Here is a 15,189-nt window from a genome sequence, read left to right as displayed (position 1 = left end):
AAGATGCATTACCTGTTTCTTGACGTCAAATGTGTGTATAAACCTTCTAGCAATCTTTCTTCAATGATTTTATACAATGATTGGAGGAATTTTTTTATTTTTTATTTTTGGGTTTTTTTGATAAGATGGTATGTAAGGTGATGGATGAATAGGAGGTAGGAGTAGGTCTGCTAGTTAAGTACCACTGGAGGAACGATAGTTAACTGCCATTGAAATCACCTAGCAGTAGTTGACTAACATTAGGAACAAATGCATAAATTCCATGTGTTTTTAAGCAATTCCATAGCTAAGAAAAACAATTTTCAACGGTATTTGGCCAATTTAGACAAACATTTACGGTCCATTAACTTATACTTTTTTACTATTCTTTATTATTATTTAAGGGTTCAATAATTTTTTTATCCTTAAAAATATAACGAACTGTAAGAACTATGATCAAAATTCAGTATATTTTTAGTGAAAAAAAAATTATTTAATAAAAGAAAGTCTTCACATTTTATTACACATAGAGAACAATGACACAAACAATTTAATAATATGATTGATACGTGTACGTTAAACATTTAGGTGAAGTAACCCAAAATATAAAAATCATAGTCAACCGATATTTTCCTTCCACCAACGAGGGATCAAATGCTAGACCATTATTAGTGAATTTATAATCATTTTTTCAAACAAAATAAACAAATGGAAAATATGTGCATCCTGCCACTTCTCATAATATTTATAATTTTTTAAGAGGTCAAAATCAATTATAATACCAAACTAAGAAGTCCTCCCCGCACAAGATGTATCAGAATTGACCTAAACACCCTTCATGCATATGATTTTGAAAAAGAAAAAGACATGGTCAACACTAGACCTCACAATAAATACCCTTCATACATATGATTTTGCATTGATAACAACTTTCCATAGTGCTAAAGTTTGTTTCCAAAGAAAATATAATGGACACCACAAAGGAGTAAGAGTTTCAAATATTTTCCATTCCATTCTATATTATGTTATGGATGTAATTAAGTCACATTTAAACTCTGATTTATCTCTAATATTTGCAGTCATCAAGATGTTGTTACCTTAGATGTCCATGCTACCAAAGATCTGCTAGATTCATCTGGTTACAACTATCTTGATGTGAGGTAATTAACAAAGGACCCAGTTTCTTCATTTTTAATTTTCATAATACTTTTAAAAGAAGAAACCAAAGTCTTTATCTTTCTTTTGTCCACTGAAATAGGACTGTGGAGGAATTCAATAAAAGCCATGTTGAGAATGCTATTAACGTACCCTATTTGTTCAGCACAGAAGAAGGTAATATGGTAAATTTACTTCACTTGTCTTCAGATTCAATTTTTTACTCCTTATGGGCAGAGGCAGCTACAAAGTATGAATAATAATAAATTTAACAAATTTTAGTTTGTAAATATTAATAGATGCTCAATCAGAATTTTATGATTTTGATATGTGATAATATGATTTTCAAAATTGTATCCATAAATATCTAATTGGTGATATATCAAATTAAACTGTTACTCATATAGCAAATGACGTGCTTACAAATGATCAACAGGACGGGTGAAAAATCCAGATTTTGTTAACCAAGTAGAAGCAATATATAAGAGTGAGGATCACTTAATTGTGGTAAGAATAATTTATAGTCTTTTAGTTTTCTAAAATATAAAACAATATGCACAAATCAGGAAAAATTCAAATATATAAACACTGATGTATGATTATAATGGATTACAAATTCAGGCTTGTAATGCTGGAGGAAGATCAAGTCGAGCCTGGGTTGATCTCCATAATTCAGTAAGTCTATGACCAACCTCAAATTCTCAATTTTGATTATTGCTACTTATCTTTATTAATTTACCAAAAAATTAGGATTTCAATTATCTTAATTTAAATTTAGGCCCCGTTAGTTTCAATTTTTTCTAAAAAAAAAAAAAATCAATTATATCATTTTTCAGTGTTTGTTTTAAAAAAATTTGTCCCCGTGAGCTTAGCTCAGTTGATAAGGACAATGCATAATATATGCAAGGTTCGGAGTTCGAATCCCGGCCACCACAAAAAAAAAAAAATTAAAAAATCATTTTTTAGAAAAAAAACTATTTTGACTCTAAAATAAAAAAAAAAACTATTAGGACTTTTCCCAAAATCTATTTTTTTTAAATACAAGCAGGTAATACATAAACTAGTTAAAAATCATTTATTTTTTTGTAGTAAAAAGGCACAAATAGCCTCAGAATTTTTTTTTTAGAATCTCTAAAAAAAAAAACTCTAGACTTTTCTAACACAAAATCTATTTTTTTAAAGCTCAAACAAACAGACCCTTAATCATTTGAAAAAAAAAACATCAAATTTAAATTATTGTTATGTTTATTGCAAAGGAAAGATCATCTCCATTTGCTTAAACTAAATGAATAATTCTTTTTTTTTGACAAAATAAATGAATAATTCTATTTAGTGAGAGATAGATACAAAAATAAATAAAAATAGTAGGTCCTATCATTAAGTGAGTCCCATTAGTAATAATTAATTACTTTTTTTTTATAATTTCATTGTATTTTATCTCTCCGAGTCCCATTAGTAATAATTAATTACTTTTTTTTAAAAAAATTTCATTGTATTTTTATCTCTCCAAATGAAAGAATTGGAGATGATAATAAATAGATCCTAACTCGTTTATCGCTAGCTAAGTGGTAACATTCCATGTAACTTCAACATACACAATTCAAATTTCATCATAGATGTTTGTAAAATGACCATTAAAAGCATCCACAATAGAGAAATCCATTTTGTGTACGTAATGGGTCTCATGGGTACACATTATTCATTTATATTTTTTTCTTCTAATAATAGTACTTAATAAGCACCCGATCCCTTTAGCATGCCTAAATTTCTTAACCGAGACCCACTAATCATTTGTCAATAACTCTATATCATTATATTTATTGTTTTTTTATATTAAAGAGGCATAAGACGCACGGATAGAATGAGTGCTTACTTGAGACCCTCCATCCATTAAGCATTCAAAATTATTTTTCTTTAATATATTATATGATGTTGTAATTAACGAGCAGGGATTTAAACATATTGTTAACATGGGGGGAGGCTACTCTGCGTGGGTGGATGCTGGATTTGCAGGTGATGACAAGCCTGCAGAAGAGCTTAAAACAAGTTGCAAGTTTCGTCCATGATTTTACATATGGGGCTATGTATTTTCCCAAAGCATTGTGAACATCGAAAGCATGTCGTATTTTCTAATTTTATGAACACAGCCTTATGTAACTTTATCTTATTTGATACGTAAACGTTAAAGCTTTGTGTATCTTTCTTTGAATAATAATAAGTGGTACTCTTATAAATGGATCTGGACCATGAATGTTTCTGTTGATTAGTTATAAACAACAATCCAATCCAAATGAAATAAATATTGTACTATATACATAAAACTATTAATATTAATTCATATGTCCTGGTCTTATTCTTGTAAAAAGATTCATAGTCTTACATACTAAATTAATTCTACACCAACTAGAAAACGGCATATATAACTACCAACACAAACAGTGCCTCCATGAAGTTTGACTATATAATAAAGGCCTCACTTCGTCCCTCCAGACCTCCATGAACTAGAATATACATTGACCCTTCTAGAGCACATCACTACGGGGGTTGGTACTATTGTGCTTACCACAAGTACAATTGACGGCCACCGCGGGGTCTAGGTTGAACTTTTCCAGGGCACACTTCGTTTAACCAATCATTACATTGCCGACCATCCTAACGAAGGTGACACCATAGCTCTAATACCCACTAAGATGCAAAGCGTTGCGTCGACAAAATGAAGCATTGCAAGCCACCATCTAGACTATCCAACAAGAACATAAGGAAGATCCGCAAGATGGGTTATAGGAGGAAGACCATCAACTCGGGTTATAGGAGGAAGACCATCAACCCATATCAGCTGAGATCTTAAACGCTCCTATTCCTTACAACCTCAAGTCGCCCCCTAAGGCCTCCTTTGGCGGGAAGACGGATCCTACAGAACACATCACAACATTCAACACTCAGATGTCCATCAAAGGAGCATCAGAATCTCTAAAATGTAAACCTCTTGTCGGAACCTTAAAGGAGGCAACGCTAAGATTGTACATGAGCCTACCTCGGTTTTCGGTTACGAGTTATCAATACTTCTCCGGAAAGTTGGTCCACCTATTCTTAGCTAGGAAATACAGGAAAGTTTTTACCACCAACCTTCTTAATATAAGGTAGGGCCACCAAGAATTCTTACGGGAGTACCTCGCTCGTTTCAGTGAGGCTACCGTCAAGGTGGCCAACCTGAACCGTGAAATATTCATAAGAGCCTTTCAAAACAGTTTGAAGGGTGGGAAAGTCAACAAATCACTTGTTCAGAAACTTGTCGACTCAATGGAAAAAATCATGGCACGCGTATAATGTTAGATTAAGGGCAAAAAGAATAACAACGAGAAGAAATCTAGAGATACAATAGAGTGAGGCGTCAACTGGATAGGGTTTAACAACTCTCAGAAGAACAACTACCTTCGATCGGTTTGTTGCGCTTTCAAATCTCCAATCATTAGGCCGCTAGAATAGTTCACTCTTATAAAAAAGATTAGAAAGCAAATCTAGTGAGAGATTCTCCACACTAGGCTTATACCCAAACCACGAACTCCATAAACTAAATTCATGGGAAAAGCAACTGATAAATGGTGTAAGTATCACCAGATCAATGGACATGACACAGAAGATTGTTTGGTGCTGGAAAGGGAGATAGAACACCTAATCGGAGATGGATAACTAAAAGGTTATGTGAAAGGGGCACGGGAAAAAGAACAAGGAAGGGATCATCATGAACCAAAGAGTCCGCCTTCTATGAAGGGAAAATAACCAAAAGGTACAAGTGGAGGAACAAATGAACGATCAAGGCACTATATTAATACAATCTTAGTAGGATACACTGGTGAAGGTAAGACCAGCTCATCCACAAAAAGGTACGTCCATCAAATAATGCTAATTGATAGTTGACCAATAAAAACATCTACTAAGCATTGTTAGACCAAAATTGGTTAAAGAACAAAGCCTTGAGTTTTGATGATAACAAAACATGTATGAGAAAAATTAGGATACTCTAATGTGCATTTAAGTGTGTAATTTTTTTTAAGTATAACGATGTTCTGACTTTAAATCAAGTCAATTATATGGACTACTGGTAAATGCTCTAGACCTTGATGAATCTTTGTGTCATAGATAAAGACAAAGCTTTGTATCCAAATAAAGGTCAACAGTGGCTCAAGCCTGGACTAAATATCCTCTATACTGTTGACTTAATGTTTAATTAATAATGCATGCAACAACTCTTTGCTAAGAAAGGAAACGTTGTTCTGACTTATGCAGCTAAGTAAAATACATTAGAAGCATCATTTATGAAATTGAATGGCTGATTCAGTGGCTGGATTTACTAAAGAATATATCACCATTCAACTGAGATATTTAAAGACAAGGATTCTTAAGCAACAAGGTCATCAAGTTTCGACTTTATATAAAGGATTAAGTTTTGACTAAAGAAGGTTACGACACTTGAACATATTCATCTACATACAAATACAAGTATAACCTGTTCATAAATTATTGCACTTAGAATTCATATTTTTCATAGTATGTACTTTGTCTAGAAACGGTCAAGAAATTCATTAGAGATACACTCAACTGTATTGAGCATAAATCTATTTACTAATCTTAAAGTTTGTGTAAACATAATCTGTTTTTGTAATCACATGTTGTAAATCTTTGGATTAATATTAGGAAGTCCTCTAGATTGAGGCAAGGAAATATAGGACTATGTTGTCTTAGTATTGTTTTTGTAATCATGTTTTAATTATAGTGGAAAATCCCTTGAAAGTACAAGGGAACCAGATGTAATCTCGGATTATGGGCTGAGTCGGGATAAACATATTGTGTCATGTCTTCTCTCATGTTTCTTTACTTTCAGTAATTTCTTTATCATTCAAAAGGAGAAACACAATTCAAACTCTCATTGTTGAAACAAAATTGGATTTGTACAATGCCTATGAAGTTTTGATGATAGCAAAGTAATGAAGAACAGTTGGATATGGTAATATATCTTTAACTGTGCAGGACCATAAATTAAAATTTATCAAGGTATGAACATATACAAGAGCATCAGAAGCACATGAGAAGCTAAGATTTTATAGAAGATTTAAAGAAAGGTCAATCTGAAGACAACAAGTGATCAGAAGTGAAGAAGTCACCAAGAAGCTACTGAAGACCAAACTCTGGATCATCAGACTCTGAGACACCCAAACTTTAAGTCAGCCCAACCCTTAGTCATCCAGACTCTGTAGTATCCAGACTCTGAGGGACCTAGAAGACAAGTGAGCATTGTTTTCTTCTAACAAGGGTTGCTTTCAGCCTTTAACCTAGTACAATTTGTCTTATTCCAAATCACGTGCTAAGTCAAATTCAAGGACCAAAGAAATGAAATTGAAAATTCTATTTGCAGCAATGGATTTCGAATGACTTTTCAAACGACATTAACCATATCAGGTAACATTCCAACGTCTTTATTTTATAGCTTCTCAAAGACTCTTAATGCGATGACACTTCTCCAACGTCTCTCAAATCCTTGCCTATATAAGGAGCTGAAGACTTGAAGAACATAACAAGACTCTGGTAGTTTAATAAGTTTCCCTACTCTTTCAAAATATATAGCGCATTAACACTTAAGAATTTCTTATACCAAGAGTCTAACTCTGTTTTGTAATTTTTTACTCTTCTGATTATATATCAAGTGTAAAACCAAACAATCTTTTATTTGATTAAGTTAGATTATTGAAGTATCTTGCTTTTGTGCTTGAGCATTGGAAATCTCTTGCTTGCGTGCTTAAGCATTTGTAATCTTTAGTGATTATAGTGAAAATTCCTTGAAAGTACAAAGAGATTGGATTACTCTTGGTTTGTCAGGGGAACCAGTATAATTACTTTGTGTGTGCTTCTCTCTCTCTCTCTCTCTCTCTCTCTCTCTCTCTCTCTCTCTCTCTCTATATATATATATATATATATATATATATATATATATATATATCTTTGCGTTTATGTTTAATCCGCTATGTAACAGTCCATTTTTAGTTAGAATTATGTTATTTATTTATTGTATGTGTTTATATGTGCTTATTTGTTTATGTGTGTATTTGATTTGGGGTTAGTGGATTTTTAGTTGAGAAGGGTATTTTGGTCATTTTAAGGCTACGGGTATTTTTGTCATTTAGTCATTCTTAAGAATTATGATTTTCAGTTAAGTTATCATCCAGGAAAGGCGAATGTCGTGGTAGATACTTTGTGTTGGAAGTCGTTGCATATGTCTGTGTTGATGGTGAAAGATTTGGAGTTGACCGAGCAATTTTCAGACTTGAGTTTGGTAAGTGAACTGATGACGAGTGGTGTGAAGTTGGGGATGTTGAAATTGACGAGTAACATTCTAAGATTGAACATCAGAAGCCGTCGGGCTTGATGCAACCGTTGTTTGTACAGAGTGGAAATAAGATAGTATTTCTATGGATTTTGTCGGAGCGTTGCCGAAGACTGTGAGGGGAAGTGATTCTACTTGGGTGATTGTCGATCGGTTGACGAAGTCGACACATTTTATTCCCATCAAGATCGGTATGTCTGTTGCGAGGTTGGCTGAGATCTACATTGAGCAGGTTGTCAAATTGCATGGTATTCCATCTAGAATTGTATCAGATAGAGATCCAAGATTTATTTCAAAGTTTTGGGACATTCTACAAGCAGCTTTGGGAACTAAGTTGAGGTTGTGTTCTACTTATCATCCTCAGACTGATGGTCATACCGAAAGGACTATTCAATCTATGGAAGACTTGTTGAGAGCTTGTGTTTTGGAACAAGGTGTAAGTTAGGCCGAGTATTTTCCGTTGATTGAGTTTACTTACAACAACATTTTTCATTCACGTATTGATATGGCACCATTTGAAGCTTTGTACGGAAGGAGGTGTAGGACGCTGTTGTGTTGGTATGAGTTTGGGGAAAGTGCTTTGTTAGGACCGGAAGTGGTGCAAGAGACTACGGAGAAGGTGAAGATGATTCAAGAAAAGATGAAAGCGTCTCAGAGTAGGCAGAAGAGTTACCCTTATTGGAACAAAATGTGTTTAACAAAGAGCCTTTGAGAGTTTTGATGATAACAAGGTATTAAAAATTGTCAATTGGATAAGCTAATATTTGTTCAAGTGTACAGGATCATAGACAAAACTTGACATCTTAAATAGGTTCTGGATGAACAAAAGAGAGCTAAGAAATCAACAAAAAGGAAGCTTAAAGCGTCTAAAGAGAATTGCTCCTGAAGTCAAAAGTGCTCCTAAAGACAATGTGCTCCTGAAGTGATGACGTCATCAGAAGCATCTCATCAGAAGCTGAAGATCACAAGAAGCTGAAGTTCATCAGGAGATGCAAGACTTAAAGCTTCAAGGGATGTTCAATGGATTTAAACTCGTCTAAGCATTGCAGAAGACTGGAATTGTAAAGCAACGGTCAATTGGAGAGGATTTGAAGGCAATGGATGCTTATCTTCAAAAAGCGTTGACAAAGTACAATTGTACGAAGTGTACAACCACTACCTCCACTACTCTGATTTTGTCTCTGCTACAAGACAAGAAAAACAGCTCTTCCTACAACGATGTTCCTTCACAATGGGAATGAATTTGAAATTGATCCTTCATAGGACAACTACCATATCAGGAAAAAGATCATTGGTGATTGATCAAAGCTTCAAATGACTTTTTTTGATGTGCTGGCAATTTCACAACGTCTCTTTCACACCTCTATATAAAGGAGTGAAGACTTAGAGATTGGTAGAGACTCAACAACAATTTACAAGTGTCAAAACTCTGCTGATATTGTTCTACATTCAAAGTTCACTTATAATTTCTGTTTCAAAGCTCATATCTTAGAAATTCTAGAGTCTTAAGAGTCTGTATCTGATTTGTATTATGAACACCACTGATTGTATATCAAATGTTCATCCTCAAACATTTTTCTTTGTAATTCTGTTTGATTAGAAGTCTCTTGCAGTTGTGCTTGAGCATTAGAAGTCTCTTGATTGTGTTCAGGAGCATAGGAAGTCTCTTGCAATTGTGCTTGAGCAATTTGAAGTCTCTTGCTAGTTGTAGCAGTGAGCAGTTGTAATCAGATATTACATTATAGTGAACTCTCCTTGGAAGTGCAAGGGGGACATGACTACTTCCGGTTTGTGGAAGGAACCTGTATAATTGCTTTGTGTCTTTCTTCCTTCTCTCTCTCTCTGTTTTTATCCGCTGCAAGTTAGTCTTGAACATCACTTCAGAAGCAGTCTCTATTTGCTTTTGGCCAGTGTGTTTCAGCTTTGGAGAAAACGAAGAAAAAGCTAACACAATTCAACCCCATTCTTGTGTTTTTCTCACCTTCAATTGGTATCTAGAGCCTTGGTCTGTTGTCTTAACACTTAACAGTGTAACAGAAAAAGATATGAGAAAAACATGTCTGGTGAATCCTCCAATGCTGGACCTGCGCACAACAATGATGTTCCATTTGATTATGGTGACAACAAGAAGTCTAACTTTGGAAAGATTTATAAGTTCAATGGAGATCCTGGAGAATTTTCTTGGTGGAAAACCAACTTCTACAACTATGTCATGGGTTTAGATGAAGAACTATGGGACATACTTGAAGATGGTGTTGGTGACTTGGTCCTTGATGAAGAAGGAGCTGCTGTTGATAGAAAGAAACATACTTCTTCTCTGAAGAAACTTTACAAGAAGCATCATATTATCAGAGGAGCACTTGTCACTGCTATACCTAAAGCAGAGTACATGAAGATGAGTGACAAATCCACTGCTAAAGCTATGTTTGCTTCTCTCTGTTCTAACTATGAAGGGAGCAAGAAGGTCAAAGAAGCAAAAGCTCTTATGCTTGTTCATCAGTATGAGTTTTTCAAGATGAAGGATGATGAAACTATCGAGGACATGTACTCAAGGTTTCAAACAGTAGTCTCTGGACTACAAATACTTAAGAAGAGTTATGTTGCTTCTGATCATGTTAGCAAGATACTAAGAAGCCTGCCTGCTAAATGGAGACCTAAGGTTACTGCTATTGAGGAAGCTAAAGATTTAAACACTTTAAGTGTTGAAGATCTTGCCAGCTCTCTCAAAGTTCATGAGATTAGTCTTAATGAACATGAACCTGCTAAGAAGAGTAAATCTATTGCTCTACCATCTAAAGGGAAGTCATCAAAAGCTCTTAAAGTTATTGAATCTGAAGATGAGTCACCTGATGGAGACTCTGATGAAGATCCTACTGAGAAGATGGCTATGCTTTCCAACAAGCTTGAGTATCTAGCAAGGAAGAACATGAAGTTTCTGAGTAAGAAAGGTGGCTACAAGAGCTCCAAGAAAGAAGATCAGAAGGGATGCTTCAACTGTAAGAAGCCTGGACAGTTCATTGCTGATTGCCCTGATCTTTAGAAGTAGAAATCAAAGGAGAAGTCAAAGAAATCAAGTTTCAACACAAGGAAATTCATAAAGCAGATTACGAAGAGTTTAATGGCAACCTGGGAAGATTTAGACAGTGAATCTGGGTCTGAAAAGGAAGAAGTTGAAGATGAAGCAAATGTAGCTGTGGGGTTAGTGGCTACTGAGACTTCAGAAGCAGATCCTGACTCAAACTCTGAAGATGAAAATGGTTGAGAACCAATGAGTTGAAAGATGTAAAAGAAAAATATGTTGATTTAATGAAACAACAGGAATCAACTTTATTGGATTTGAAAGCTTCTGAAGAAGGACTTAGAGGCTTTGACTTCATTTGAAAAACTTATGAAGAGAAGCTAAAGTATCTTTGTCAGAAGCTACAAGAAAAGTGTAATGGAAAGTCTTTAAGCAAGCATGAAATTGCTCTTGAAGATTTTATTATATCTGGTATTGACAGAAGCAAAGTTGCTTCAATGATTTACAGCATTTACAGAAACAATGGCAAAGGGATTGGATTTTCAGAAGGGAAACCTAATGAAATCAATCTCAAAGCATGTTGTGAATGCATCAAGGAAGGATTGAAAACCTTTTTTGTACCTGAAGGTGCTAAAATTGAAACTGTTGTTCAATCAGAACTTGAAGCTTCTAGCTCTAAGGCTATGATTACCTCAAAGCCAAAGAACTCTAAGCCAAAGGCTATGGTTAACTCTGATTCTAAAACTTCAAAGATCAGGATTCTGAAGAGATCAGAACCTGTTCCTCAGAGTCTGTTGAAACATGAATCTGAGGTCCTGAATTAGAAGAACAAAGCAGTTACTGCTCCTGAGGAACCAAAACCAAAGGTTGTTAAACCTAAGGTAATGATTAACCAGAAGCTATCAAACTTACAGCACAAGGTACAAGAAGTGAAGAGTAAAACTTCTAGTACTAACCTGAAAGGACCCATAAAACAATGGGTACCTAAATCTGAAAATGCCAATACTGCAGATATGTCTAAGAGCAAAGGAAAAGCAAAAATCATGGTACCTAGACAGCGGTTACTCAAGGCATATGATAGGAGAGAAGTCTATGTTCCTCACTCTCACAATGAAATAAGGAGGAAATGTGAAGTTTGGAGGCAACCAGTCTGGCAAGATCATTGGTACAGGAACTAGTGGTAAACTCCTCTATCTCAATTAATAACGTATGGTTGGTAGATGGTCTTGAACATAACTTATTGAATATAAGCCAGTTTTGTGACAATGGTTATGATGTGATGTTTGAAAAGACCAACTGCACCGTAATCAACAAAGAAAACAAATCCATAGTATTAAAGGGAAAGAGGATGGAGAATGTCTATAAAATTAACTTCTCTGAATTGGTTGACCAGAAGGTAATTTGCCTTCTGTCAGTGAATGATAAGAAATGGATGTGGCATAGAAGGTTGGGGCATGCTAACTGGAGATTAATCTCTAAGCTTAGTAAGTTACAACTTGTCAAAGGCCTACTAGACATTGACTATCATTCAGATGCACTTTGTGGTGCATGCCAAAAGGGGAAGATTGTGAAATCATCTTTTAAAACAAAAGACATTGTTTCAACCTCCAGACCCTTAGAATTACTTCACATTGACTTATTTGGACCAGTTAGCACTGCATCCTTATATGAAAGTAAATATGGATTAGTTATTGTTGATGATTATAGCAGATGGACTTGGGTAAAATTCCTGAAAAGTAAGGATAATGCTTATGATGTATTCAGTAACTTCTGCACTCAAATACAGTCTGAAAAAGAAATGAAGATTTTAAAAGTCAAAAGTGATCATGGTGGAGAATTTGAAAATGAGCCATTTGAAAACTTTTATGAATAACTTGAAATTGTCCATGAATTCTCTTCTCCTAGAACACCACAACAAAATGGGGTTATAGAGAGGAAGAATAAAACTTTACAAAAAATGGCTAGAACCATGATTCATGAAAACAATTTGGCTAAACATTTCTGGGCAGAAGCAGTGAATACATCATGTTATGTCCAAATTAGAATCTATATCATACCTATCTTGGAGAAAACAACATATGAACTCTTTAAGGGAAGAAGACCCAATATCTCTTACTTTCATCAATTTGGATGTACCTGTTACATTCTAAATAACAAGCTCTACCTAAAGAAATTTGATGCCAAGGCTCAAAGAGGAATCTTTTTAGCTTACTCTGAAAGGTCAAAGGCATACAGAGTGTGTAACGCCCTATTTCTATTAAAGCGATAAAACACGCTAATATAACAAATATTCAAGAAATAGACGCTACGTCTAACACAAAATCCAACAACCAACATACATATATATAATATCTCAACATTCATAGCGGAATATACTTCATACATCTCCGAAATATATAGGCCATGGTCAAAATACAACATCACATAAAAATTCACCAAATCTCAACAATGAGTACACCTCAACATAAAATAAAATAATCCAACAAAACTAGGACACCGACTCAACCTAATCAGAGCCCTAGACTACGACGCCAAAATGATAGCGAAGATAGCTCCCGCTATCCAAACATCCACAAGCAACTCACCAAGCGACTAATCCTGCACAACGTCTACCCATCCATACAGACAGGTAGGCGGTCGAAACCACCGGGGGTAAGCATTACATTAATCATAATCAACATATAAAAACATAATATTCAAGGATTCATACATATCCATATACATAACCATCCCTCCTAGAATACTAGCATCATATGATCATTGTCCCCCATTACTTGCACCTCAAGCTATCACATTATTATCATAGCATAAAAGACATATCTAATCTTTAATCAAGTCATCAACAAAAGCTCATCATTTATCAACCTCAATTAATGAAAGCACTACTCACCTCATTACTCATCTATCATGCTTAATTCAACAAGTACAATCCATCATTTCAAAGTTATAAGCAAGCAATCATCATTATCAAAGGAAATCACCACCACGTATACATATATACATATACAAATCTCACCTCATCATTATTATTAGAATAATTATCATCAATTGATTCACCAAATGTATATGTACAAATAGAGAAGATATGCAATTAGAGCATAGATTATTTATTCACAACCATCAACAAAATCCATAAATGCACATATACACCAATCCACATAATCACAACCTTCACCAAATTTCACCAATGCACAATTCACCAAGTCACATATTCAAATATGACACAACTCATCAACTAATCAAATGCATGCAATGTTCTAGACTCTTCTAGATGCATGCGGTACCGTCACCAACAACGTCTAGGCCGTCACCCCATGATGCCAGCAGAACATCATATGTAAGAGAACACCCCCTCTCTTACAAATCACCTATGTAAGAGAACACCTCCTCTCTTACATTTCACATATGACTCAATATGATCATGATGCATGTACATACAACAACGACCCGATAATGCACAACTTCAACATAACAAATGTAAGAGTACACCTCCTCTCTTACAAATCACCAATGTAAAAGTACATCTCCAATTACATTGACTATCTCAACAACAATTTCATTATCAAGTATACATGTCCACACATTCAACAAATCACAATTCACATAAGAGTCATCACCACATTATCATCAACATAATCATCATCATAATCATCAAAAATCAACAACATCATCAACATCATAACTATCAACATAATCATCATCATATTCATCAATATCAACTTACCGAATATCATAACAATTCCATATACTTTTCATAAACCAAGTAAAATGGCACAACACATCATATCATGATAAACATCATATCCAATCATCAACAATCTTCCACATATCATCAATTAATCATATAGAACTATCCATAAAAGATTTATAAGGGAATTGACCTTTAAAACCATTTTCATCAAAGTTCGTCTCTAATTTCACCACTTTCAAAACAATTGAAGTATTGAACCAAAACCAAGTAAATAAGATCCAATGTCTCAACTAAGTATACCTTTCAACTACATATACATGCAGTAGAGCATACCTTGGTGTTTCACCGGCCAAACATGATGAATTCATGAAAATCACAAAGTTCGTCTCACTTTATCGTTTTTCAAGAAATTTCCATTTTCAAATCAAAACAAGTTAGATCCATCACCTCATAGATTAAATACCATTAAACACCTTAATTGAACTCATAGAAACCAAGTTTGAAGTTAGGAAACAATCCATAAGGTTTGGGTCGACTTAGAAATAGTTATGCGGATTTTTCGTAAAATTTCTCTAAGACCTCCTTGGAGTATTTTCATCATAACTCAAAAACAAAAAATCATTTTCAGGTCAAACCAAAGCCATTGGAAAGCTGACAAAATTATCTAAAACTTTCATGTTTACACCGAAAGCCAATTCAAAACAGAAACAAGGGAAAAAGACGCAAGAAAGCGAAACAGCGAATGCTGTCACTGGGCAATTTCGCTGATAGCGAAATTTTCGCTATTAGCGAAAAAGTTCCAGACAGTTTCGCTATTAGCGAGTTTCTTAGCGAAATTCCCCTGTAGTTATGGGTTTGGCACCATTTTTCACCCCAAAAACCCAATTTTGACTTCCCAAAGTTTGTTTAAACATTTCTAAACATGAAAAGACACTCAAAATCATGTAAACTTGCCCCAAAACATCC

General features: G+C 34.6%; 1 protein-coding gene and 1 pseudogene across 2 annotated transcripts; both read left to right on the top strand.

The window, feature by feature from the left end:
* Positions 1–897: 897 nt before the first annotated feature.
* Positions 898–3,385, top strand: LOC146929242 (protein HIGH ARSENIC CONTENT 1, mitochondrial-like). Of its 2 annotated transcripts, none has more exons than XM_085701246.1 (6): positions 898–964; positions 1,059–1,139; positions 1,238–1,311; positions 1,571–1,641; positions 1,756–1,809; positions 3,084–3,385. In XM_085701246.1, the coding sequence occupies exons 1-6, from the start codon at positions 948–950 to the stop codon at positions 3,198–3,200; spliced, it is 414 nt and encodes a 137-aa protein (XP_085557372.1). In that variant the 5' UTR covers positions 898–947; the 3' UTR covers positions 3,201–3,385. The 2 variants fall into 2 exon arrangements, with proteins under 2 accessions (XP_085557372.1, XP_085557371.1); XM_085701245.1 differs by having other exon boundaries at positions 3,081–3,385.
* A 7,644-nt stretch (positions 3,386–11,029) lies between these two features.
* LOC146929241 (uncharacterized) lies at positions 11,030–12,550 on the top strand (annotated as a pseudogene).
* The last annotated feature ends 2,639 nt before the right edge of the window (positions 12,551–15,189 follow it).

This window comes from Medicago sativa, chromosome 4, assembly GCF_051527215.1.
Source record: "Medicago sativa cultivar Bolivia chromosome 4, Bolivia_mono, whole genome shotgun sequence".
Classification (NCBI taxonomy): Eukaryota; Viridiplantae; Streptophyta; class Magnoliopsida; order Fabales; family Fabaceae; genus Medicago; species Medicago sativa.
This window is presented reverse-complemented; position numbering and strand designations above follow the sequence as displayed.